The sequence below is a fragment of the Oikopleura dioica genome, chromosome 2 (assembly GCF_907165135.1).
Source record: "Oikopleura dioica chromosome 2, OKI2018_I68_1.0, whole genome shotgun sequence".
Taxonomy (NCBI): domain Eukaryota; kingdom Metazoa; phylum Chordata; class Appendicularia; order Copelata; family Oikopleuridae; genus Oikopleura; species Oikopleura dioica.
In genome coordinates this window covers 13,248,894-13,272,288 of record NC_137292.1, presented here as the reverse complement: position 1 = coordinate 13,272,288, position 23,395 = coordinate 13,248,894, and the positions used below count along the sequence as shown (strand labels likewise).

General features: G+C 41.3%; 11 protein-coding genes and 1 long non-coding RNA gene across 14 annotated transcripts; 8 read left to right on the top strand and 4 right to left on the bottom strand.

The window, feature by feature from the left end:
- Nucleotides 1-90: 90 nt before the first annotated feature.
- LOC145699107 (uncharacterized) lies at nt 91-1,473 on the top strand. The gene is made up of 5 exons (XM_081776355.1): nt 91-383; nt 541-682; nt 726-841; nt 944-1,047; nt 1,119-1,473. The coding sequence occupies exons 1-5, from the start codon at nt 284-286 to the stop codon at nt 1,206-1,208; spliced, it is 552 nt and encodes a 183-aa protein (XP_081632481.1). The 5' UTR covers nt 91-283; the 3' UTR covers nt 1,209-1,473.
- Nucleotides 1,433-3,093, bottom strand: LOC145698375 (uncharacterized). The gene is made up of 4 exons (XM_081775574.1): nt 2,917-3,093; nt 2,229-2,839; nt 1,718-2,186; nt 1,433-1,678 (listed from the first exon to the last, which is right to left on the bottom strand). The coding sequence occupies exons 1-4, from the start codon at nt 3,091-3,093 to the stop codon at nt 1,454-1,456; spliced, it is 1,482 nt and encodes a 493-aa protein (XP_081631700.1). The 3' UTR covers nt 1,433-1,453.
- A 409-nt stretch (nt 3,094-3,502) lies between these two features.
- LOC145700531 (MAP kinase-activated protein kinase 2-like) lies at nt 3,503-6,411 on the bottom strand. 3 transcript variants are annotated; one of them, XM_081777814.1, is made up of 8 exons: nt 6,086-6,411; nt 5,023-5,095; nt 4,800-4,909; nt 4,582-4,758; nt 4,216-4,534; nt 3,966-4,170; nt 3,765-3,919; nt 3,503-3,725 (listed from the first exon to the last, which is right to left on the bottom strand). In XM_081777814.1, the coding sequence occupies exons 1-8, from the start codon at nt 6,200-6,202 to the stop codon at nt 3,571-3,573; spliced, it is 1,311 nt and encodes a 436-aa protein (XP_081633940.1). In that variant the 5' UTR covers nt 6,203-6,411; the 3' UTR covers nt 3,503-3,570. The 3 variants fall into 3 exon arrangements, with proteins under 3 accessions (XP_081633940.1, XP_081633941.1, XP_081633942.1); XM_081777815.1 differs by having other exon boundaries at nt 3,503-3,722; XM_081777816.1 differs by having other exon boundaries at nt 3,503-3,698; nt 6,086-6,410.
- Nucleotides 6,412-6,938: 527 nt separating this feature from the next.
- On the top strand, nt 6,939-8,671 carry LOC145700533 (isocitrate dehydrogenase [NADP] cytoplasmic-like). Its single transcript, XM_081777817.1, has 6 exons — nt 6,939-7,250; nt 7,290-7,523; nt 7,572-7,739; nt 7,783-7,960; nt 8,001-8,141; nt 8,182-8,671. The coding sequence occupies exons 1-6, from the start codon at nt 6,981-6,983 to the stop codon at nt 8,427-8,429; spliced, it is 1,239 nt and encodes a 412-aa protein (XP_081633943.1). The 5' UTR covers nt 6,939-6,980; the 3' UTR covers nt 8,430-8,671.
- Nucleotides 8,672-9,019: 348 nt separating this feature from the next.
- Nucleotides 9,020-12,581, top strand: LOC145698691 (uncharacterized). The gene is made up of 8 exons (XM_081775901.1): nt 9,020-9,082; nt 9,134-9,424; nt 9,472-9,531; nt 9,575-9,853; nt 9,896-9,979; nt 10,019-10,100; nt 11,017-11,085; nt 11,128-12,581. The coding sequence occupies exons 1-8, from the start codon at nt 9,044-9,046 to the stop codon at nt 11,262-11,264; spliced, it is 1,041 nt and encodes a 346-aa protein (XP_081632027.1). The 5' UTR covers nt 9,020-9,043; the 3' UTR covers nt 11,265-12,581.
- A 341-nt stretch (nt 12,582-12,922) lies between these two features.
- On the top strand, nt 12,923-13,886 carry LOC145698374 (uncharacterized). The gene is made up of 2 exons (XM_081775573.1): nt 12,923-13,273; nt 13,318-13,886. The coding sequence occupies exon 2, from the start codon at nt 13,335-13,337 to the stop codon at nt 13,884-13,886; it is 552 nt and encodes a 183-aa protein (XP_081631699.1). The 5' UTR covers nt 12,923-13,273; nt 13,318-13,334.
- Nucleotides 13,887-13,901: 15 nt separating this feature from the next.
- LOC145699633 (uncharacterized) lies at nt 13,902-14,933 on the top strand. Its single transcript, XM_081776907.1, has 3 exons — nt 13,902-14,350; nt 14,400-14,480; nt 14,525-14,933. The coding sequence occupies exons 1-3, from the start codon at nt 14,031-14,033 to the stop codon at nt 14,727-14,729; spliced, it is 606 nt and encodes a 201-aa protein (XP_081633033.1). The 5' UTR covers nt 13,902-14,030; the 3' UTR covers nt 14,730-14,933.
- Nucleotides 14,934-14,937: 4 nt separating this feature from the next.
- On the top strand, nt 14,938-16,187 carry LOC145699632 (OTU domain-containing protein 3-like). The gene is made up of 5 exons (XM_081776906.1): nt 14,938-15,113; nt 15,157-15,358; nt 15,399-15,616; nt 15,842-16,014; nt 16,057-16,187. Exons 1-5 carry the CDS (start codon nt 14,938-14,940, stop codon nt 16,113-16,115), a joined length of 828 nt encoding a protein of 275 aa, XP_081633032.1. The 3' UTR covers nt 16,116-16,187.
- A 49-nt stretch (nt 16,188-16,236) lies between these two features.
- Nucleotides 16,237-19,659, top strand: LOC145699629 (GATOR complex protein Iml1-like). Its single transcript, XM_081776903.1, is given in 5 exon segments — nt 16,237-16,857; nt 16,901-17,206; nt 17,246-17,434; nt 17,437-17,816; nt 19,222-19,659. Coding segments are annotated over 5 exon segments (1,554 nt in total). The 5' UTR covers nt 16,237-16,616.
- On the bottom strand, nt 17,912-18,829 carry LOC145700761 (protein Wnt-4-like). The gene has a single exon (XM_081778087.1). The coding sequence runs from the start codon at nt 18,827-18,829 to the stop codon at nt 17,912-17,914; it is 918 nt and encodes a 305-aa protein (XP_081634213.1).
- Nucleotides 19,660-19,715: 56 nt separating the features above from the next.
- Nucleotides 19,716-23,382, top strand: LOC145699628 (uncharacterized). The gene is made up of 7 exons (XM_081776902.1): nt 19,716-19,853; nt 19,954-20,025; nt 20,069-20,138; nt 20,762-21,510; nt 21,549-22,913; nt 22,956-23,086; nt 23,126-23,382. The coding sequence occupies exons 1-7, from the start codon at nt 19,778-19,780 to the stop codon at nt 23,333-23,335; spliced, it is 2,673 nt and encodes an 890-aa protein (XP_081633028.1). The 5' UTR covers nt 19,716-19,777; the 3' UTR covers nt 23,336-23,382.
- Nucleotides 20,141-20,713, bottom strand: LOC145699635 (uncharacterized). The gene is made up of 3 exons (XR_014134051.1): nt 20,552-20,713; nt 20,376-20,510; nt 20,141-20,322 (listed from the first exon to the last, which is right to left on the bottom strand). It is a non-coding gene; the product is annotated as an uncharacterized LOC145699635 (long non-coding RNA).
- Nucleotides 23,383-23,395: the final 13 nt, after the last annotated feature.

Below are 23,395 nucleotides of genomic sequence, written 5' to 3'. Positions count from 1 at the left end.
ACGCAAATAAACGTAAATCGTAACATGAATTGCTATAGGACGTCTTGCGCACTCAAGAATCCATTATCATGAGATTAATATAAAGGCTTTTTTGTTGATCCAGAATCTATTTGCTATTCGCGCCACATGTGGTTATAAATGATGACCTTCCTGAAGCCAATTTCTTTTCTCCTTCCAGGCTAATCCAAATTTCTTTTCGCACTCCAAAGAAAAGGCAAATAGAGATTAGAGTCAGAAATCAACGAAGGAGAAATCGATACCGTTGGAAATTTATAAGAGCAAAATGGGACTCGTAAGTTGGGTCATTCAATTGGTTTTGAATTTGAGCTACCTCGGAAGCTGGGCATGCTTTGCAGTTGGTAATATCGGACAAACTTGGAATTGTAAGTTCTTTCTCTAGTTATGTTTGAATTAATTAAAGAATAAAAACCATAATATAAACCGATCTAGCGTGGGTTTATTAAAATGAGAATCTTTTGCTTCGATCTCTTACTAATCAAAGTTATTGCTTGAATTTATCCGAAACCACTGTTGTTTAAGTCGCAAACCGTACCAAGTCCACGAATACTGTCGACGGCATCGATGACATTCTACACAACTCCGAATATTACTGTAACGAAGGACTCTGGCTTCGCTGCTGTACTCATCGAGATCAAGAATGCGCCTTAATTTTCACTGACAGGTATTGTTACCCTTGTCAACAACCATTTTCTAACCAACATCAGAGAAACTCTGGCTCCGAATCAACTCGTGATGGATATTCCTACTCTTATGCAGCACGGCTTCGCTGCTGGTTCTATGCTTCTAGCAGGGCTTCTTCCTTTACTCGCCGTCGCTACGCGTACGCTACAGTAACTCTTATCTAAGAGCCTCTTCATAAAAAATCATAAAAAATCTACAACGGAAATCCTGGCCGCCATAAATCATAAAATTTTATTTTCAGTCTGCTGTGGCAATAAGCTTGGTGCTTATGTTCTCCAAGCAACAAGTGGCTTATTTGCTCTGGTATCGCTGGTAACTTATTTGACCTACTATATTGGTGAAAAGGTAAATAGCATTTTTCTAAAAGACAATTTATAGCAGGTTTTATGAGCCTTAAAGTCACAAGAGTTCTTTAGAAAATTACGCCAATAGAAAGTCTAAAGAATGATACGCAATCATGGGACTTTCACGAGTACTTTCCAGACTCAGGAAGCGTTAGTAAATAAACAATCAACAACTATCAGTGTGATATCTAAGACTTATTTATTAACTCGCGACAGAATTCGGCTGGTGCTTCTGGGTCGTCATAACTGGAATCTGTCTCAACATGAGCACAAGTTTCATTCACTGCTGTTTCTGTAGCAAAGAAGCTTCGAACAAAGTCTCTGCCTCATATTCATCAAGACGTAATTCAACTTAAAAACACCCTATTCAAGATAATGCATGAAAATCAAAGAAAATAAACATATATTCACAAAGTAGGTTGAGAAGAAACAGAGGATTTTTGCATTTGTGACCTAAAAAAGTCCATATTTCGCATGTCGGTCTTTTTGTATTCTAAGCCATCTTCAGATAGAATTCGCTCGTAGTGAACATTAAGACTCCAGCTGCTCCCAGAAGCGCGTAGAAAGGTAGAAGAACGAGAACAGATCTCTTGCTCGATCAGACTTAATAGCTCGTATTTGTTCATCGCAAACTAAAAGATACTAATGATTTCGAAATCATCCATGCAAACCTCATCGCAGTGGACGAAATTCTTGTCGAGAAACCCAATCATCTCTCGCGCAGTATAGACTTTCACCCCATCTTTTCGGAGAATCTTCCTAATCTTGAGAATAAACTCCATTTCTGTCGGCGGACAAGCAAAATATATCGACTTCACTCTTCCGTAAGACATTCGAACATATTCTGCAAGGTAATCCGCGACTTTCTCCGGTTCATCCATCAAAACTCTTGCCATCGTACATGCGCCATCCTCTTCAATGTCATCACCTCTTCTCTTCCGCGATCCCCTTTCGCAGTGATTGAACCAGTCTCCATGAGAATATCGCCAATGAATCGCCATATATTCTGACCCAAGATCTGATCTCTGAAGAAATTTCGCGGCAACGTTTCTAATGAACTCTGGGCGTTGTGTCGCCGAGACAATTTTTTGAAGGAACTTGAAGTTGTCAGACTCGCGTGGAGGGTTGGGTATGCTCAGCCTTGAAAAAAATGTAAAAAACAGGTCTAAAGGAAGTTCTTACCTGTCGAAGTCAATAGTTCTGTAAGGGAATAACCAAAGTGGACACTTTTCTTTTGAGTCATAGAGCTCCGCGATCATCGTATGGTTCTGAGAATATCTCAAAGGCTTCTTCATCGAGTCGACGCCTGTGGGATAAGTAGGAACTCTAACTGAACAATCATGTTTTCCAGTATTCTTAGCAAGCTGCATCGGTCCAAATTTGAAAAATCCAGTGAAGTCAGCGATGCTCTTCAACTTTCCATCTTTGCAGTAATTTTTGCCTGCCATGAAGAGAGCATCGAAAGCATAATCGCAGGTGTTGGCAACTTTATGTCCGTCGACGACAGGGATGAGCTCTCGAAGAGATTTGATGTCGACCCGCAAGCTTGGCTGAGCAATTGGCTCCTCTACCGCCAACTTATCATTACGCCCGTGTTTGTAAAAAGGAGGAACAATTAACGTTCTATTCGTAATAATTGCGAGCATTACAGTTTCACGAAAACCGCGGAGCTGATTGTTCGGTCCATAAGAGAATGCTGCGGTCAGGAAGTGACCCTTCCTCAAGTTGAACTTTGGTGTTATCGAGTCTTCCCAGGCGATTGTAAAGTTCGGGCAGGCTAAACGAACAGAGTTCTTATAACAAGATGTCAAAAAGAAGGATAATTTAGAGATAAGTTTTGCAAGATTTGCGACACCCTTGACTGAATTGCCGGAGCTTCAGTTGGTGCTTCTGTCGGGTCGATTTCTTCCTCGAGCTCTTCAATATGAAGCTCCGGGAAGATATCATCTTCATCAGCGTCATCTGCCGTTCTCTGAGGCTCAAACTCTAACTTCTCCATAACGGCTAATCGCTTGTTCGTTTCTGTCGACGCAGTCACTGTCGTCATGATTGCAACTGTCACTTGTTCTATACTTTCCGTTTCTTTCCTCTTCTCGGGGTATTTCTGTAAAGAACCCCTCGGCAACTCTGTTTGCTCATGATAAGCAGGTTTTACAGATGCATTCAGTAACTCTATCTGTATCTCTGAGACATTCAGCTGCACAAAAATGCACAATATTGCCCCTGCGAATAAAACAGCAGCTGTATTTTTTGCTTGAAAGCCCTCAATCACCTTCATTATGTAATTTTTCTTGCGGTAGGGCGTCCTATGCGCGGGGGATAATCCCGTTTCGTCTTGAGTTTCAACTTTTGCCGGCGGTTACGGGAAAAACCGACAACGGCGAACGCCATGGTGATCGTTTTTGTCGATGCAAAGCTTCCAATTTAATGCAACCTGCGAAAAGGAACAAGAAATATCAAGAAAATAAAGTTATTATTCCACCATATTCTGATCTAATTTAAGGCATAAATCAACAGGGATTAATCAGATATTTGAGCGACAGTGCAAAATTGAAAAATGGCTACTTTTGTTGGGTAATTCCTCGCTTTCCTCGGGGATCGCCTGGCTCGTCCCTGTTGCTAGTTTCAAGGTGGTCACTTTACGACGTGGACCTGCGAGATTTAGGATATTTCGAGCTACTAAGCGTTTCTAGAGCGGAAATCAAGAGCAAGGCGTACCTGTTACTTTTTGCTGAGGAGCCGCTCCAGCTTCCATTTTCTTCTGCTTGCGGCGCTCGATCAGACGGTTCTTTGAATGCTTCACATCGCGGATTTTCACTTTGTTGTCGACTCGCATTGTTTGCAACGCGCTTTCCATTTCCCGCTGCGTTTCTCTACAATTTTTCAATTTCAAAAAGCCGCTCTCGGAAACGAACTTACCGGTAGCAATCCGGGTCTTCCATCATATTTGCCGAAGTAAATAGCGGGGTGGAAGGAACTTCGCGAACATTTGCCACCCAAGGAGAGTTCATAAACTCGTAAATGTCGATTCGCTTGTTGACATCTACAGTCAGCATTCGCTTGATGAGATCTTTGGCCGTTAGTGAAATGTTCTTCCATTCTTTGTCGGGAAAAGTGTATTCACCTTAGAGCAAGCCTTAGGAAAATCTTCATCAGTAAAAGGTTATACCTTGTCTAATCCTCTTTTTCATCCCCGGAGAAATGGAGAAACCGTGGTCAGAATAAAACGGCGGGTATCCACAAAGCAAGACGTACATAATTACGCCCATCGACCAAACATCACAGGACATGTCGTATCTTTGCTTTTCGTTCAGAACCTCTGGCGCAGCATAATAGGGAGTGAAGCACGGTGTTTCAAGACCCTTTTGAGTCACTTCTTTCGCAAAACCAAAGTCAGTTAGCTTCAGTAATGACTGGAAGTTGCGTTCGGAATAGAGCAAGTTTTCTGGCTTCAGATCTCTATGAGCGATGTTCCGGCGGTGCAAAAACTAGAAAAAAGAGAATGAATCTTGAGATCAAGGAAAGCTTATTTTACCATGACTGCATTGCCGATTTGTCTCATAATATCGGCCGCATCCCTTTCTGTTATCTTCGTTTGCGTTGTATTCTGAATTCTATCGAAAAGCTCTCCTCCTGGCATGCACTCCATTATCAACAAGTAGCACGGTCGTTGCCGGTAGATATTTTCATACACGTCCAAAATACGCACAACCTAACAATTTATAATAATCTAATAATTAATGATTCCCGAACATTTTCGCATTGAGAAGCATAAGCATGAAGTTTGACTTCGAGTTCTGAATTTCTGCTTTCTTTTATGATGATTTTCAGTGCGCCCTCGGCTCCGGTCTGACGATGAATCACTGAAAACGGACTTTGAAAGATTGCATCATTAAACTCTACAAATGTATGGGCCTCGCCATAAAGCAGCATACTTTTACTGAAGCTATCAGGAATGATCCGAGTGAGGAATTACCTTTGACGACAGATCCATTAATTCCAGTGCCGAGTTTTTCCCTCGTCAGTTGGTAATCTTCCGTTACGGTATTCTGAAGCCAATTGTTAATTAAAAAATCGTTGGTCAATACATGAATCACGGAAATTCTCAATGAGACAATATCCCCTCTCAAATTTATTCGTCTTATATTCCTACAGACCTTTTCATGGTTAACTTCTCAAAACACGGGAGCGCTACTATACCCTCAAAACACGGGGTCCAATAATTGGACCACAATGCATTATCCCCGCCCCGCGCGGCGCGCCAAATTCATAGTGTGAAAAATAGCGCTCAGGACTTTTGGCTCTAATTGACATTTCCGTTGAGTAAAAAAGATTATAAATATATTGTTAGAGAGCTTGAACCCTCTTCTATAATAATTTACTATTGTAAATCGAAAAATCCGTTTCGATTTTCCACCAGAAAGCGAAAGAGAAATATGGCGCAAAACGCCACCACTTTTGAGTTTTCATTCGAAACTTCACAGAGTGGTTCGTTTCCGTCCTATCAGCTCACATTACAAAATTCAGGTCAAACAGATTACTAGAACGGGAAATACAGGGGGTAAAAGTCGCCGTGGTCCAATGATTGGACCACGTGCCTTGAGAAGTTAATTTATTCACTAGAATACATTTGAGGATGCCCCTTTTCGGTCGGAAAAAAGGCACTGATATTGATTAACATACGCTTTTTTGGACGTCAATGAAATGAATATAAATAAAATAATGATTAATATGAAGGATAATGACGACAATTTTTGTAAAAAGTATCGATTTTAATTCATAAAAACGACAATTTTTATGGTTGAACGTATTGTGTCTATTTTTATTTCCGAGTTCAATCCGACCCGCTTTCGTTTTTGAGAAGTTTATCTCCTTTGCCGTCAGTACTGATCCCCTTTCTCAAGAAAAACTGCTTATTTTCGCAAAAACTATCGATTGCGTCTTTTGAAAACAAAACAGGAAGCACTAATTAAACAGTGCGCAATTAATGAACGTCAAAATAATATTTGCTTATCAGTATAAATTATTATTTACGCTACCTTTGAAAAGCCGATTCCAAGTGCCTGTAAGAAAGTCGGCAGGTCTTTTTGTGAGAGATGGTTGAACTGGATATTCTGCTGGTTAGCACTTCTTTGGTCCATGCCCCAGCCACTCATCGTGGAAGAACGTTTTTCTAGTGCTACTTTTCTCTTTTTTCTTTCTTTCTTATTGGCTCAGATTCAAATCCCAACGGAACTCTCTTTTTCGTCAGTAAAAAAGGCTTTTTATGGTCTCCTTGTTGAAAAAAAGATAATTCCGTTTTTCGAGTCGAAACAACGAAAAATCTGCGCGCGAAAAAAGGAGAGCTCGAGCGTTTTCGCGAAAATTTCGCGATTGAGTGGGCGGCGCGATCTGAGCAGACTCAACTCTTAGTCACCATAAAGTAAAGAGATTTACAACAGAGATTTCAAAAGAAAAGAAAAGGAAAAAAGATCAGAAGAGGGGCGATTTCTGGTTATTTATGGTATCAATCGGCGCCAGAATTTTGTTCTCTGGTTGCGTAATCTTAGATAAGCGCTTCTTGGAAAATCCAAATTATTTTTTTCATTAGATCTTGATTTTTAGAAACTCAATCGAATTATTTTATTGAAAAATATTTAAAAGAAATATTTTGAAATTTTGAAACAATTTACTGCTTATCATTATTAATTCATAGCTTTGAAAAATATATTTAATTATGAAAGTAACATTTTTGTCGAAGAATCTTTTTCAAAAAATCCTTATTTTGACCTATTTAGAATATAAACTGAGTTAACCTCTACTTTGAACAACAACACCCCCGGTCGTTACATATCGTGTGTAATATTTATTCCTGCCTTCGGCCACGGTGTTCTCTCGGACCCCTCTTTTTTATTTCACTTTTTCATTTTCAGAAAATCGAAAAAAACTGTGAAAATGTCCAAGATCACGTGCGGACCCGTTGTCGAGATTCAGGGAGATGAAATGACCAGAATCATTTGGGACTTGATCAAGGAGAAGCTCATTCTGCCCTACATTGATTTCGGAGAGAATCTTCACTTTTACGATCTTTCCATCCAGAAGAGAGATGAAACTGATGACCAGATCACTGTCGACTGCGCTGAAGCCATCAAGAAATACGGAGTCGGAATCAAATGCGCCACAATTACTCCTGATGAGAAGAGAGTCGAGGAGTTCGGTCTCAAGGTAATTTTCACTTATAAATATAAAATGTGAACGGCTCAGAAAATGTGGAGATCTCCAAACGGAACGATTCGAAATATCCTCGGCGGCACCGTCTTCCGTGAGCCAATTCTCTGCTCAAACGTCCCCCGACTCGTTACCACCTGGAATCACTCCATCGTCGTCGGTCGCCATGCCCATGCTGATCAGTACAAAGCTACCGATCTGGTCATTCCCAAGGCCGGAACCCTTACAATGACTTTCCAGCCAGACGATGGATCTGCCCCTATTCAACACGTAAATTCAACATTTCAGAAACCAACTAAAACGATACCCTCTTTTTAGACCATTTACAAGTACGAAGATGGTGGAGTTGCCATGGGCATGTACAACACTGACAAATCCATTCGGGATTTCGCACGAAGTTGCATGATTTTCGCGTCTGGTCGTGGCTGGCCCCTCTATCTTTCGACCAAGAACACTATCCTCAAGAAATATGATGGCAGATTCAAGGTTTTGTCGCTTTTCCAACGCTCCTTTTATAAAAATCCTCCAGGACATTTTCGCCGAAGTCTACGAGGCCGAGTTCAAGTCGACTTTCGAGGAAAAAGGAATTTGGTACGAGCACCGACTTATCGACGATATGGTCGCTTACGCTCTCAAATCCAGCGGCCAATTCGTCTGGGCTTGCAAAAACTACGACGGTGATGTGCAATCTGACTCTGTCGCCCAAGGTACAACACTCTTGTAATCTTTTTCCCGTCAACTTTTCAGGTTATGGCTCCTTGGGTTTGATGACTTCCGTGCTCGTCTGTCCCGACGGAAAGACTGTCGAATCCGAAGCTGCTCATGGAACTGTTACTCGACATTACAGAGCTCACCAGGCTGGAAAAGAAACTTCCACGAATCCAATTGGTAAGTTTCTCTCTTTCTTTCGTTGTAACAATGATTCTAGCCTCTATCTTCGCCTGGACTCGAGGACTCGAACACCGCGCAAAACTCGACAAGAACGAAGCCCTTGCCAATTACTGCGCCACTCTTGAAAAGGTCTGCATCTCGACCATCGAGAGCGGCTTCATGACCAAGGATCTCGCCATTTGCACCAAGAACGGCGACGCGTCCAAAGTCACCAGGGCCGACTATCTCAACACTTTCGAATTCTTGGACAAGCTCGCCGAGAATCTCAAAGCTGCCATGATCTAAAAAGAATGAAATCAATCACCAGACTGGTGCTGACTGATTCAACTTTAGAAACAATTATGTTTAGGACAAGAACTTAAAAAAAAGACTTCTGCAATCAACTTTTTACTCATTCTGTTAAAACCCGTCTTACGTAAACCCAATTTTATTCGCATTCACAAATCCATTCTTTCCTTCTTTATTCTTATTTAAAAAATAAACTTTCCCGGTGAAAAGAAAATTATCTTTCTTTCAAATTTGCAGTATCGTTAATTTAAAAAAACTTAAATAAACTCGAAAAGAGTGAATCTGGCACAGGTGACTTCGAAGGGATTTATTTTTAAGGAATCATGAGAATGGACCGCGAGCAAGAATAATTAATCGCACGAACTTTTGTCATCTCTTTTCCACTTTCGTGTTGGTATTGTTCCCTTTTCTGTGGATTAAAAATTCATCCCTTCGGAGTTGCTTGAGCGCCGCGCAAGGAATACTATTGTGTATATTCCATGCAACTAGTCATGTGCGCGCGCGAGCCTTGTTTCATCCCTTTGCTGCAAAGGCCCCGTCAGCAGAAATCAATAACCGATTTTCTTTCTGGTCTCGCTCTCTAAGAAACCTTGTTTTAGAGAATCGAAAGAATGACTTCAAAGAATATGGTCCCCAATCCCGTACCAAGGGTAATAAAATTAAAAAATAAAAGAAAATAGAAATAACCAAGCAAAAATCAGTTATACGAGTCTGTGGTTGAGGAAGTAATCTCTAAAGTGCGGGACTCGGTGCTGGATGAAGGACTAGACGAGAGCGTTCTTTGTGACTTGAAAGCGCTCTGGACAAAGAAACTCGAAGAATCGAAAGCAATGAGCGGGCCCGAACCTACCAACGAGTATCGTTCCTACGTTGGTCGCCACGGCCCACCCGGCGACACTCCCAACATTTATCATCCTCATCCGCAGCAAGCCCCTCTTCATCGTCAGCCACCTTATCGCCACATCCAGCAGCAGCAGATTCCTCATCCAAGAGTAAGAAAACCAACATTTCTATGCCTCCAAAATCAATCATTTTCTAGCTCGGCCCGCGAGTCATGCCGCTGCCTGGAATTCCCACACCACTGCCACAACCAATACCTGTGAGTTCCTCCACTCTTTTTCTTTCTAACTTTTCCTCTTCAGCAGCCTGTGATGCGTCCCCACCCAACCCAGGCATACAACCCGCGGATGCCCGCCCGAGCGAGCCATCACCCCCATCCGATTCCCGCCAGTTCGCCGATGGCGTTGCATCCGCAGCACGGACCTATCCCTCCCCACAGCCAGTCGCCCCACTCCTATCCGAATGAGCACCCAAACCCCTCGCAAACGCCAACACCCCCACTTCACCCACATCACCCAGCATCTCGCAATGCGCCTCGCCACATAAGCCCACATATTATCCGCCAAAATCATACTATTCAGGTATTTGTTCCAGCCATCTTCATTCTTTCAAACCCTTTCTAGCGCCACGGTCTCCCCATTTCATCTCCAGCTCCTCAAATGCAACACCAAAGTGTCATTCAAGCAAATCATTATCGTCCTGGACAGGTTTCTATATTCCTCTTTCGAAAAAGTAACGAAAAATAGGTCGACGGAGCGATAGACACAGATTCTTCCGATTTAGACTCCAGCTCCGACGAAGAACCTCCACCAGCGCCATATACTCAAGGTAAAAAAGGGTCTTTTTCGACGGTACTGAATATGTAACGAATGTAACGAATGTAACGAAAACTCAAAAACATGTCTTTTTTTCGTTACATTGTCAGTAAAATTCTAGAGATTTTTTTGTTTTTCTTATTTCACCCCCTTGTGTTTCCTACAATTTTACCCGCGGAGCGGGCGTTTTGAATCAGAGTTCCAAAAAACGCAAAATTCTCGCGTGCGCGTGCGTGCGCGTGCGGAGAAATTTAGAATTTCGCGTGCGCGTGCGGAGACGACTTTCGAACACGCGTGCACACGCGTTCGCACGCGTGCGTGATCGTGTGCGTGCGCAAAAAGGGATAAAATTGCCAAATTTTAGCAATTTTTTGCTTCTCTAATTTTTTTCAATCGACAATTCTAGAACAATTATTGCTAATACCAAGTCAAAATTATTTTTGAAACATAGGAAATCCTAGAATTTTACGCATTTAAATTGACTCTAGAAATTTTTTCGGCATAAATGACCTAAAAACGCCAAATTTTCTAGGATTTCGAGCACGCGCACGATCACGCACGCGTGCGAAATCTCAATCTTCGCGTGCGCGTGCGCACGCACGCATACACGCGCACGCGTGCGCACGGACGCACGCGTGTTTTGGAACTCTGTTTTGAATCATTCAGAGCAGGTATGGAAAACGAATCTACCATATTAACGCTATTTCGTATTTTTTGAGCTTTTTTTGCTCTTTTGGATATGTTTAATTGTTGTATAAAGTTAAACTCCCCAATATCGCTCTTTAGAATAAGTTTCTAGAATCAGCTAACAAAAAAACAACATGTCTCTGTTTTCGTTACATTGTCAGCAAACTCGTTACATTCGTTACATTCGTTACATATTCAGTATCGACCGTCTTTTTTGCCCTGGATTAATAATTATTTTTAAGAAGACGCTGAGCCACTCAATTCCGACGATGATGTCTCAGATTCTAACGATAATGAAATCTTCGAAACAGGTACCTAAAACAAGATGATCTGGAATAAATTTTTTTCTTCAGAAAATATTGTAATTTGCCAATTCGACAAAATCGCTCGGGTCCGAAACAAGTGGCGCTTCCAGCTCGTGAATGGTATCATGACCCTGAATGGAAAGGACTACGTTTTCCAAAAAGCCACTGGAGATGGAGAGTGGTGAAACTGCTCTTTCTTCTTCGAATTCTACGATGAAACCAACCAGAAAATCAAAGTAACCGGGCGCCAAATTATCAAAAAAAAAAAACAACGCTCTCCTCTTTCTTTTTGCCGAGATAATTTTTATACAAACAGACACACTGTACGTTACGTAGCTGTATTCCCAAAGCCGTTCCCCTTCAACTCGCGCATCACTTCGACGATCTTATTTATTTGGAAAGAAATGTTATTTATTACTCGAATCAACTATTTATTAACTTTCCTTGTTCAACATAAATTTCAATCGCGAAAAATGTGCTCCCAAAAAGTTTCCAAAAATGAAATGTTACGCTGTTCTCAATCTTTAAACTTCTGAAAAAATAAGCTGTCATTTTAATCGAAATGAGAATTTTTGTCGTAATTTTGAACTTATTTATTTTCTGAATTTGTAAGAAAATATAACTCAAAATTGCCACAAACGAACCCGACTGAATCCCAATTAACCTTATACGAGCAATTTTAGTCAAGCCCGAGATTTTTAAAAATATCAATACCTGAGCTCAATAACATGTGTAGAACACCTGAGTCCGGTTTGACAGATATCTAATGATAACAGATTAGCAGCCTTGTTTTAAAAAAGCCGTTTCGCGGCTTATCATTAGAGATATTTCAAACCCTTACTCAGGTCTTCTACACAGGTTACGGAGCCCAGATTAACCCGCTGCAAAATCTCCTGGCTTTTTCTGTTCTCGCATAAACCGAAATTCGAGCTGTTCTACTTATCCAATTGCTAAGACTATCAAAGTATTTAATTTAAAACGCTGTATCTAAAAAACCCGGATGTTCTTTTTATTCACCAGTCACTATTTGAGTTTGACGCCATCGATCTTTTTATTTTATTTTTACTTTGCTCCTTCAAAGTTTCCATTTATCATCTCTTCATTTACACTTTTTTTTCATTTTCTAGTAGATTTGATCCTATCTATATTCCACCAACTTCATGATTTTATTTCACGCAATCATTTATTTCTATTCTTAAACCTGAAATGTTCCGTTTTCCAAGAAAAAGAGGAAAAACATTGAAAAAAAAATCTTAAAATCAAAAATTCGCAAATTCGAATTTGCAAAATCCTAAGAAAAATAAGCTGTTTACAATCTTTCTATTCTCTATGGCATAAATGTAAAATTAAGTTATTCAAATATAAAATTATGATCATTTATGCATGTTCTTTTTACGTTACAACAGTCTTATGCTTCTCAAAAATATCTAAATCTAAGTTTCCCTCCTCTACTGTATTCGGTTATCTATTTAAATCTAAAAAAGCAACTCAAAAAATTTTTTCTTTATCAAAACTTAAATATAAAATAAAGGATAAAAAATGATGATGAATCGAATCGGACCAGCGAGTTATTATCAGCTAACAAACGAAGTCAGAAAGTGCATTCGCATCATCAGAAGGAGCAATTATCAAACGAATAAGAATCAAAATGTCAAAGCTTCTTTGGCGAGATACCAGGAACGGAAAAGAAAATTGCAGCAGAATCAAAACTTTGAACAAAAAGTGTTGATCAACCAGTTTTGTCGAGTGATGGCGCTCGTGGGCAGGGTTCAATGAGATTTCATAAGAGCATTTTTGAAAGCCTTATCCTGTTTAGCTCCTATTTTGAACCCTTCTTGATGATCATCATTGTTTTCTATTCTCTTCGACCAACGAATCGACTTTGAACTCAAGAACAAAAAACTCGACGATCTCTGCGAAAACATCCGCCTTGTCTGCGTTCTACACCGAGAAAGTCTCGAAGGAGTCCTAGCTTATTTTCAAAATCAGAACATAAAAATTTCCGCCGAACTTGGAATTTCTCTCTCAAATGGCAAATTTCACAAGCTCTTTCTTCTCGATGGGAAGCAAGACGAGATCGCCAGGATTCCGAAAATTGCGGCGTTTGACGTTCGAAATCAGTCGTTTCGGGATATTGATCCGGATTTTTGGCATCGATCGAGCATTTCTAGGGTCGATCAAGGACAAACTTTAGGTACGCGAGTTCTTCTCGGCTCTCTCTTTATGGAAAAATTTTAGGGGAGACCCTTGCTTACATGAATCAAAAGCCAGCTTCGATCCAGCTCTCAGTCCTTCAAAAACACCAACTTGTTCGCGACGATTCTTCGCTTCTCGAGCGATATTTCTTAGCGGATTACATCAATTCAATGCTGCGACAAAAGTTTAACTTCACAGGATTCGAGCTTCGACCTTACGGCAGTGCCGTGACTGGCTTTGCCAATAAATATTCGGACGTTGATTTGTGCGTCATCGACAAAAACCCCGAGAAAGACTTTTCTGCGTCAGCTTCTTATCAAGAAAACTTCCAAGAGTGGCGAAAAGAAGCGAGGATGATCATGATCGAGTTGTACGAAGCAATGAATCCCCAGAGATCGAAGAGCTGCCTCATTCCTGGAATCATTTCTCAACAGCTCTTGAGCCACGCAAAGCATCCGATCATAAAGTCCGAATTTGCTCCATTGAATTTGGAATTCGACTTTAGTTACATGGACCCGTCACTTTTGTCCATGGCAAAGGAAATTGATAGAAATAGTCTGTTTATTCAAAAGCTTGAAATCCTAATTGAAATCAAGGAAGAGTACTCATAAAAATTTCCATCTATTTCGAAGCTTCATAATTACTTCTCCTCCCTGGACCCCCGAATCATCCCTTTCATCGGGACCATTCGTCTTTGGGCTCGATTGAGTGGCAACTCCAGTCACGGTCTTTCTGGACAAGTTTCGCCTTATATCATGACGCAACTGGCATTAAATTATCTCCAAAGCATCAATTTCATTCCCAAAATCAAGGATTTAAAATCTGATCAGCCAGAACTTCACCTCGGAGAAGATGTCAGTTTTGAAGCAATCGTCGATTGGAAATGCGTGTTGGAAGATAGTAGATTGGAAAGAGACGCGGCAGAGCTTGTAGGAAAAACTCTCGAAGAATATCAAGAGCTTTCGCCTTTGACTGAAGATCTTAGACAAGAAGACTCACTGCATATTATATTGTACGGTTTCTTGACTTGGATAGAAGAGTTTGATCAGAAGCATTACTATATTTGCTCGCTCAGGTGACATTTGAAATGCATAAATTCGAAACTGAACAGCGAATTTTTCTAGCGGAAAGATGCTGCCTAAACAACGGGCGACTGCTTCATTAGAGATCACTCATCCATTCGCGTCTGATAGAAATATAGCAAGGTACGGTTTCTCCACACAAAAACATTCTGAAGAGTCCCTTTCAGTACTGTCAAATACGATCAGTACCTCAGATTCAAAATCGGAGCAGCTGCTGACAAGAACAAAATTCTGTTCGATTTGTTTAATCAACACAGTTTCCCGCAGCTAAAAAAGACGCCCGAGTTGGTAAAGAAGACAGTAGAAAGTTGGACTGGGCTATCGGCTTTTCTCAATCCGTATTTTTCATTCAATGTTATGGATCATAACTAGGTGTCTTAAATTGATACAAAAACAGCTGCCATGAAAGATTTTCACTTTCAGATGATCGTAGCTGGTCTTAGAAATATTTTTATGACACCGAAAAAGACCGTTTCTTAAAAATCCAGACAGAGTGTCAGGTCATGAAGAGTATCTCGAGAGTGAAGGAATCACGAGGAAAAATGTTCTTAAATTGGCGAAGAATAGTATATTATGAATAATGACATTTTCTGGTATTTTCAGAATGGGTAAAAAAGATCGGAAGGAGAGAAAATTGAACGCGCGGGAGAAACATGAGCAGAAAATTAGGCAAAACCAGCAAAGAGCGAATGAGGAGAGTACAGAGCAAGATAAAGAGTTGGAGAAGCAGCTGAGAGAACTTGGATTAGCTTTGAGGCAGGCAAAGAGTTAGTTTTAGTTGTTCTCGATCGATGTTCAGAGACACTACTGCAGATGGAAATTGTCTATTCCGTGCAATATCCGATCAAATTTGGGGATCAGAAGTTCATCATCATAGAATTCGAAGAGACTGTGTGCAGTTCATGAAAGATTATGAGGACGATTTCAAGCCATTTATCGATGGCGATTTTGATGCTTTCCTTCGAGAGACGAGTACACTTGGAGAATTTGCCGGGAATGAGGTAGAAAAGAACGTTTTTTACCGATTTAAACCAATTTTAGGCCCTTGTAGCGATTGCTAGAAAATTCCAAGTAGAAATTCAAATTCATCAAGCAGGTCAAGCCGTTTGGACGGTGTCTGATGCTATTAGCAATCCAGAGAGACAGATTCATCTTGCGTATCACGACTGGGAACACTACTCCTCAATCAGGAAGATCGGGGATGTAAGTGATCGACCAGCCCTATTGTTTTTGAATTATGACAAGGCTGCGGATGTCAGGAAAGGGCGGAAAAATAAGAAAGGATTTCCTGTTTTTATTCAATTTAAATGACGCGATCGGTCTAAAATTTGACAGTTTTTATGAAATGAAAAACTACTTTTTCTTCTTCAGGGAAAATATAGAGCTTAGAATATTATTTTAAAATGACCTCAATAATATTCACTTCTGTCAGTAATTCATCGTTTAAATGATAACCTTTCTACAAATACTAGCCCATGAAAAAGAGAAGTCTTCCTTGAATTCGACGATAACGAGCGAGAAGTCACAATAATTGAAGAACGAAGTACGCCACGTCCAAAGATGAGCCACAAAGATAGAAAGCGCGAAAAGAAAATGCAAAAGCTCCGTGAAAAGGCAGAACGCGCTCGGTTAAAGAAAGAAGGACCCAGAGTTATCAGTAAGAGAACCATTCATAGAAAGATATTTATCATTGTTTTAGCCATCGAGGATGATATCGACGAAATCGCTTCAAAATCAATTCAACGGCTTCAAATCTAAATTTTTATTTTCTGCTGATAATGCCCAAACAACAAAAAATAAACCATAATCCGAGCTATTTGCTTCAATTTATTTTCGTATGGCATTAAATTTAATGTAAAAGAATGTGAAATGCCAGGAGAAACGCGATCCTACAAGGTTCGAACCGCCACTGACAAGGTCGCTTGTCAGCCTGGTCATGTTAAGGGTTCGCCAAAATTATGTGTTCTTTAATTTCTTGATCTTTTGGCTAACTCCTCGGACGCTCTCTTCCACCCAGATGATTACGATGGGCTGCAGAAAGTCAACACGACGGATCTCGTCGAAATCGCTCCCGTTGACCATGCCCAGAATCCTAGACCAGAACTTCCTGTTCTTCTTTGCCCTTGTCCTTCGAAAAGCGTTCCTTTTGGAGAAGTACATGTTGACAAGCACATTTTCAAGGAACATTTGAAAGATGATGAGTGTGTCAATGTGAATCTCGTCAAAGATATCGCCGAAAAGAAGATTGGTCTCGTTGAAATGTACATCAAAGACTACTACATTTCCCGAATCGACATGCGTGTTGTGACGACAGAGCTCACTGGAAGATGTCTAGTTGAAAACCAGTCACTGAAAATCAACTCATTCTCACTTACAGTCAAGCATCTCGTGGACAGCTCCGGCAAGACTATTAAAAAGGGAGGAATCGTGACGAAAGATACGCGTTTCGCTTTCAGATCAGCTTCAGCCCTGTTTTACCTTTTCATCCAAATCAGCGAAGGTAAATATTCCCCACTCGTGCTTTCCAAACGCTTTGAAAATAGAAATGTGGCACTACGACTCATACGGTTACAAGCAATACCAACGCGCAATCGATGGCTTCCTTGAATCGCTTCTTCTGAAATGGCTAGCAGAAAAATGCGCGCACGAAGTTCATATTGTTTTTTATGCTCGGCATCTTTACCCGATCGATATGTTAGAAAATTCCCATGCCAATCATATCCTCGACAATTTTCCTGACAAATGGAAGAAGTATGTTCATAAGCTCAACAATAAATTTGTGTATATTGATCACTACAGGACTTTGACTGATGCGGGGGAAAGTTTGAGGCCTGACAATCAAGCCAAAGGTAATTCCATTCATCGTCACCATCCTAAATAAAGTTTAGTGTCTGAAATCGTCGCCAAATGTCGCGGAGTTGTGATCAACTGGATCGCTGACAGTCAAATCTACTTCCAAGACGGGACCGAAGCGCCAAGAATGATTCACGACGGTCCTAAATTTCGTCTATCCTCTGCCCCACAAGCGAATTTCGTGGAAGTAATCAACATGTCTCTCCATATTTTCGAGAGGCATCAAAAGATCGCGTTCTCGATCGAACTGGTCAAATGATCCTCGTCATAAGCGCTGGAGTAGGAGTCTACGACTGCACCCATCACATGCAAATTTCCCCAGTACTCGGGCTCAACCAAAAATCAGATCAGCGAATGCAATACAGAAAGGATCTCTACAAAAAGACGCAGCACAGGATTCGCGATTTGGGAATAGGACTGGATTTGCTCTGCCTTGGCGAGCAACCGTTGCATGTTGTTCCCTTATTTCGACTTTATGATGCTGATGGACAAATCGTCAGATATGAGCGACCTGATTTTATCAATCTCAATTATTACCGTGAGAGCCCGATTACTGTTGAGGAAGATCTAGCCAATATCAAATATGTGCCGAGAATTCATTTTCAGGTGAGTTTTTGATTTTGAGTTTTTATTTGAGAAAATGATAATGAACTGTGAAGAAACGAGAATGAATTTTGAGTTCGATGCAACATCGGAAGATTTTAACGGCAGGTGTTGGTAGTTTTCTGGTAGAACATATCTTTGCAGGAAACTCCGACTGGCCACGAGAAACCATCTACTTTGACGAATTCCATAGTGCAGACTTCTTCAGTTTCGATAGAGATCTTCTCAATCGATCCTCGTCCGCAGCAGAGCTCGTCGCAGCTTCCTGGTCCGTAAGATTTTGTTGCATCGCAAACTCGGCCTCGGGTGACTTCACAAAAATTTGGGGATTTCTTTCCGAAGATGAGTCGATCGTTGATAAGAGAGGAGAAAACTGCTTGGGGGAGAATTTCGAGCTGTCGTTGGTGAATTCGAGCAGCAGATTCGTATTTGTCTTTGATGATTTTGTTCATCTTAGCTTCGTTAGTAGTCGCTTTCCAGCAGGTTTTCTGAGCGCAGCTTCCAGAAGGACCGTGGCACTTGCAGACGACATTTTTGGCGCTCTCAGCGGCGTGTCGACCGATTTTGTTGTTGTGAAGTCCGAAGAGGAAGTGCTTCTTTTTGAAAGCGGCAACATCGGTGAATTCAAGAGCAAACTGTTCGGCATTGAATTTCTCGCAGTCGGCTGAGCCCATTTTGCAGAACTTTTCTAACGAATTCTTGAGATGACCAGTAGCGAGAGCGTGGAGATAGGCACTTTCTTGGGTTGGATGTTCAAGCTCGGGTTGCTCTTTGGGAAGAGTTTTGATACCATTGCAGCCCCAGAGAGTGTCAGACATAGAATCGAAGCAGGCAGAAGTGGCAATTTGAGCGGCATTTTTGATTGCAGGGGCGATGAATTTGTTGCGTCGACACAGGTTTGCTTGCTGAGAAGTAAGACCGGAATAGGCGCAGATATCGCCAGTCCAGGATCGGATGCCAATCCAAGAGAGGGAAGAAGCTTCGGTGAAGGCGAGGATGATGCCGGAGATTTTCATTTTTTTTTTAGTTGTTTGTTTGTTGGTGATTGTGTTTGAATGATGACTTGAGATTCGTCTGAGGTTTTATATGACCCAGTGCTCTGGCGCTAGAGTCTAATGCAAGCAGATGTTGCATTATTTTTTCTTTGAAGAGCAGATGGAGCAATACAGCGCACATCCGTTTTTATCTGATTGTCCATCGTAACTTGCAACTTCTCAGAAGTGATCCGCCGCAGCTGCTCGGATCCACCTGATTGGAACAAGCGGCGATCAAACGGGTACATATGTGTGAAATCGTAGTTCAAAGCTACAGGTACACGAGGAATTAGGTCGCAAATATACAAGTTGATAATTATGCATTTATAATTACCCCCTCTTTGAAGTTTTCTTCTTCTGAAGTCTATTTTTAGGAAAAAGACAGCTCCTCGTCGCATTCAATCATTCGTGCTCATACAATGCCAGCGGGAAGAAATCGCGAAGCTCGTCTTTCTTCCTCCAGCAGATCGCATATTTCGCCCAAAAGCCCCATGCTCTGTCTTTCGAGAGAAGAAATGGAAGCGTACGATAACGCTATTTTCATGCCAGAATCGAAATCGTATCACAAGAGCATCTCACAAAGCAATTCTATCAATAGAAAAGTCTCTCAAATTAGCGAGGAAACTTCGCCAAAGAGTACCTTCAACAAAAATCTTCTTTTGATAGCCGATCAGAATTCGAGCTCTTGGGATCCAAAGGAAGGTTTTGTCAGCATAAGTTATCAGAATAGAATATCTCAACAGAATCTTTTCATAACTCCTTCAAAAGCGATACACTTCCCAAAAACGCTCGACCAGACGAATTCGCCATGAGTCAGTTTCCAACGATTTCATTTTTCAACCTCATCGTCTCAAACCGAGATCCAACCTTGGCTCCCTTTTATCACCAGAAAAGTCCCGACCAAGAGATATCAAGACTGCTTCTTCGGCCATGTCTGCCACTCTTGTTATTCCAGAGCAGGACGTGAGCAGGAGTAACAGTCGCTCCTGGACTTCTTCCAGCTACGGTAACTTGAATTATTGAGATCTTGATTTATAATCGATCCTCTTCGCTACAGGGAATCACTGTAGCCCAACTCTCTTGATTACTCATTCAATGTTTAAAAGGCGCCGTCCAACTAACAAATTCACGCTCTGCCATGTCAGTCACAATTAACACCGGCTATCAAGGCACCATGGGTAAATCCCAACTTCGATAACTTAAAAATTTTAACAACTCTAGAGCGTCGACGGCGGCGAATCAGCCAGTGCGACTCGTCAAACAAAGACTACGACAGACATGATTCTTACAGGTTTGTGTTTATTATCTTGCAAGGTTAGACAAGTCGATTGTGCTTGCAAAAGATTCTTGTAGACCAAGTTGTGAAAGTTCCATTAGCTCGCGTTGATTTCTTTTGCTTTCGCGGTACTTTCCATATTTGAATACGCCGTAGTGTCCGAACTTCAGCACAATCAAAAGGAGCGACAGCAAAGCCACTACAATAAATTGCTTAGTTGAACTATTTTCGATACAGTCATGGCTAACTTACAGACAATATTCGCGTTCACAACCATGGTCAGGTCCTCTGGTTTGCAGAGGCAGTTTAGTACAACTTCTTTTTGACAAGTTTGCCATTCAGCATTAGAGTGATATTCTTCGCAGTAGTGAGCAATATAAGCAGCAGCTAAGTTTTTTACTGCAAAAGAGTCAATAAAAGTGGTTTACCAGAAGAAATCGCACATTTTTCATGGCAAAATATTTCAAAACCCGTGCCATTGTGAATCGCCTAGAATACGGAGAAATTTAACAGAAACTTCAATAGCCTGCCTGAGTAAATTTTGTCGAGCTTGCCCAGTTTTGCGTCATCAGCTGTAGAACTCATAAAAATTATTTAAATGATAACGAAGTGATTCTAGAGAATAATGCTAGTTTTAGTTTCAACAATCCATGCAGCATCAACCCTTTCAACGTCAGTGGAACCTCCATAAACCGTCCTGTCACCTACACAAACCACCAATGGGTCGATTTGTTTCCGACCAACTCCGATGGGCAAGCGATTCAGCCTCATCATCGAGATTATGTAAACAAGAACGTTATTATGAACGATGTTATGGCCGAGAGCTTCCGAAGTCAAATCATAGAATCCTTACAAATTGAAAATTCCACAATTTCAACTCTGAATACGGTCGAGTCCCCTCCTATTTCCGCTACAGACTTTCAAGCAGGGGAGTCCAGCAGATTCTCAAGAGGGAATGATCAAAATGATAATTTTCGCGGCCAGAACAAACTCATTCCGCCATCCACAAATGTAGAGTGCCTCGACACTAGAATCGGCGTCGATTGGAAATCCATGACTTATCCCGCTTGTCTGCCCCTAACAACGGCGAAAAAGCTCAATGCGAATGACTTGACACGACAAAAAGGGGCTTATAAACACGCAAATCCGTATAAATGGATCCAGTTGGATAACGAAAATCGCTCCGAGTTCGCCTTCCGCTCGATAAAAGAGAAGTTTTATGAGCTCGTGAATCAACGAATCGCGCAAGGGTTTCAAATCGTAAGAAGCTATGATGACGGGCAGAAGAAACGAGACAAGGATAATTCAACAACGGAAACGATGGTGGTTCTTCTGGGCCCATTTGTGCATCATTTTGAATTCAATAGTCGAAATGGAGCTGCAAAAGGTACATCTCTAGAATTTCTCAAATCTATCATTTTTAAGGCGCCGATAGTCCATTGAAACTGACATGTTACGGCAACCAGTGGGAAACGATGGCTCTTGCCGAATCTTCCATTTACAAGTTTTCTTTTGCCATTGCTAGAAGCCGCTTTGAACCAAGAGAGATGGACTTTCTTCCGCGTTTTGGAAGAGGATTGCTCAAAGTTGAGAATTTGGATAAAGTTATTGAAAAGCCCATTCAAGAAAACCTCGAGGACTATCAGCTTCAATGGGATAGATACTCGTGGAAGTGTCGCTTCGTTTTTGTAATGGACAGGCAAGTGCCGGCTGAACCTCATAGAATCCGAGCAGCGCACGATGATTTCATGAAGCTTCTTACCCAAGTCATCAACGACAACGTAGAAGTCGACGCGAAGAGAAACAACCCCATTCCTATTCACCATCCCTCCGGACGAAAAATATCCCAAGACAACTCAGCTCGTCCATCGTCGCCAAAGTCGATCGTGCAAAGCTTCAAAGGAAATTCAGATAAGCCAGAAACTCCTGCCGGTCGACCTTACACAGGCCATGCAAAAGATTTGGACGACTTAATCGCCAAACTCGAGGAATCGCCAATAACTTTTTACAAAATCTGGAAGCCGAATATGCCAGCAGGAGCAGAGAAAGAGAAAGTCGGGTTTTTCTCAATGCATGCTGTGCAATGGCTGATCTCCCACTGGGGATGCGCTGATAAGGCGCAAGCGAAGGAGTGGCTCAGTCATCTGTTGAATACAAGACGCATTTTGGCTAAAGATGACAATGAATCTTGCATACGAGTTGGATTTTACTTCTACCACATAAATGATAATTTGAACGAAGATGACGACTTGCTCGACCAAGCTGATGATTATGGACTGGACGACGAAGAAGACGAAGAGAATTGCATCCCATTAATCGAAGTCAAGTTCCCGGAAATGTCCGACTATCGAATCCTCGGTCGATTACGGAATGAGTGCAAGACTCAAACTCAAACAATCAAAAAGATCATTCCAAGACGCAATATCAAGACAGTGCAAAAATGCTGCGAAGGCGCCTGTTGTGCAAGCAATCAGCAACGATTCGAGTGGTATCAAGTCTATTACTGCCCTAGACACAATCCAATCTTCGATGCTTTCACACTCATGCATCAGTGGCTCGCCGCCACACCAGCCAAGATATGCGAAAGTGCTCACACGATGATGTTCAACGCAAGAAAAGCTGGTTTCAATATGATACCGTGTCCCGAAGACCCTTTCGATATGTCTGGAGAGCCGTTCAAACAAGTGAAGCAATTTGATATTAGATGGGTAGTTAGCAATCAAGAGAAATCCTGGCACGAGAAGCTGAACAAGCTTGAGCTCGTTGATGTTGTTTCCTCACTTTTCTTCGGTGCGTCATCAGAATATTAACAGTGATTGAAACATTTTCTAGAGCTCGGGTTTTTCTACGATTCGTATTTCAAGCAGAAGACTGCGCATCAAAACCTATTCCAGTTTATTCACAAAACGGGATCCTTCTTTTTGCTAATTGAGCTTGAATCTGATTCAGAGTCATACTACGCGGTAATGTTTCTCTTCGTTTCCCAATTTTACTTTTTTTAGGGATATCCAGTCTTGATAAAGTGGATCTTGAATCCTTTAATAAGGTCACGCAAGTGGGCCATCTCATCACAAGAAAAGTGTGAAGGAGAAGCGAAAAGCATTTGCAGCGAAATTGAGAAAATAATCTCGGATACAACGGAGAACGGTCGAATCTACCAACAGTATCTGAAAATCAAAGAAGTTCCAAAACCTGTTGAATTGTTCAATTAACCCCCCACTGCCTCACTCTATTCAAAAAACCTTTTGTTTATCGACTTTTTGTTCAGAAAA

Coding starts and splice junctions, on each gene's coding strand:
- LOC145699107 (XM_081776355.1), top strand. CDS start 284: ATGGGACTCGTAAGTTGGGTCATTCAATTGGTTTTGAATTTGAGCTAC. Junction 384..540: donor TATCGGACAAACTTGGAATT/GTAAGTTCTTTC, acceptor CTGTTGTTTAAG/TCGCAAACCGTACCAAGTCC. Junction 683..725: donor GCCTTAATTTTCACTGACAG/GTATTGTTACCC, acceptor AACCAACATCAG/AGAAACTCTGGCTCCGAATC.
- LOC145698375 (XM_081775574.1), bottom strand. CDS start 3,093: ATGACGACAGTGACTGCGTCGACAGAAACGAACAAGCGATTAGCCGTT. Junction 2,187..2,228: donor AGAACTATTGACTTCGACAG/GTAAGAACTTCC, acceptor ATTTTTTTCAAG/GCTGAGCATACCCAACCCTC. Junction 1,679..1,717: donor ATTTCGTCCACTGCGATGAG/GTTTGCATGGAT, acceptor AGTATCTTTTAG/TTTGCGATGAACAAATACGA.
- LOC145700531 (XM_081777814.1), bottom strand. CDS start 6,202: ATGAGTGGCTGGGGCATGGACCAAAGAAGTGCTAACCAGCAGAATATC. Junction 5,096..6,085: donor TTGGAATCGGCTTTTCAAAG/GTAGCGTAAATA, acceptor AATTGGCTTCAG/AATACCGTAACGGAAGATTA. Junction 4,535..4,581: donor AAATCGGCAATGCAGTCATG/GTAAAATAAGCT, acceptor TCTTTTTTCTAG/TTTTTGCACCGCCGGAACAT.
- LOC145700533 (XM_081777817.1), top strand. CDS start 6,981: ATGTCCAAGATCACGTGCGGACCCGTTGTCGAGATTCAGGGAGATGAA. Junction 7,524..7,571: donor GATCTGCCCCTATTCAACAC/GTAAATTCAACA, acceptor CCCTCTTTTTAG/ACCATTTACAAGTACGAAGA. Junction 7,740..7,782: donor AATATGATGGCAGATTCAAG/GTTTTGTCGCTT, acceptor AAAATCCTCCAG/GACATTTTCGCCGAAGTCTA.
- LOC145698691 (XM_081775901.1), top strand. CDS start 9,044: ATGACTTCAAAGAATATGGTCCCCAATCCCGTACCAAGG. Junction 9,854..9,895: donor GCCAAAATCATACTATTCAG/GTATTTGTTCCA, acceptor AACCCTTTCTAG/CGCCACGGTCTCCCCATTTC. Junction 10,101..11,016: donor ACCAGCGCCATATACTCAAG/GTAAAAAAGGGT, acceptor ATTATTTTTAAG/AAGACGCTGAGCCACTCAAT.
- LOC145698374 (XM_081775573.1), top strand. CDS start 13,335: ATGAATCAAAAGCCAGCTTCGATCCAGCTCTCAGTCCTTCAAAAACAC.
- LOC145699633 (XM_081776907.1), top strand. CDS start 14,031: ATGACGCAACTGGCATTAAATTATCTCCAAAGCATCAATTTCATTCCC. Junction 14,351..14,399: donor TACTATATTTGCTCGCTCAG/GTGACATTTGAA, acceptor GAATTTTTCTAG/CGGAAAGATGCTGCCTAAAC. Junction 14,481..14,524: donor TCTGATAGAAATATAGCAAG/GTACGGTTTCTC, acceptor AGTCCCTTTCAG/TACTGTCAAATACGATCAGT.
- LOC145699632 (XM_081776906.1), top strand. CDS start 14,938: ATGACATTTTCTGGTATTTTCAGAATGGGTAAAAAAGATCGGAAGGAG. Junction 15,617..15,841: donor GACAAGGCTGCGGATGTCAG/GAAAGGGCGGAA, acceptor CCCATGAAAAAG/AGAAGTCTTCCTTGAATTCG. Junction 16,015..16,056: donor AGAAGGACCCAGAGTTATCA/GTAAGAGAACCA, acceptor TCATTGTTTTAG/CCATCGAGGATGATATCGAC.
- LOC145700761 (XM_081778087.1), bottom strand. CDS start 18,829: ATGAAAATCTCCGGCATCATCCTCGCCTTCACCGAAGCTTCTTCCCTC.
- LOC145699628 (XM_081776902.1), top strand. CDS start 19,778: ATGTCTGCCACTCTTGTTATTCCAGAGCAGGACGTGAGCAGGAGTAAC. Junction 20,026..20,068: donor CGGCTATCAAGGCACCATGG/GTAAATCCCAAC, acceptor TAACAACTCTAG/AGCGTCGACGGCGGCGAATC. Junction 22,914..22,955: donor TGTTTCCTCACTTTTCTTCG/GTGCGTCATCAG, acceptor AACATTTTCTAG/AGCTCGGGTTTTTCTACGAT.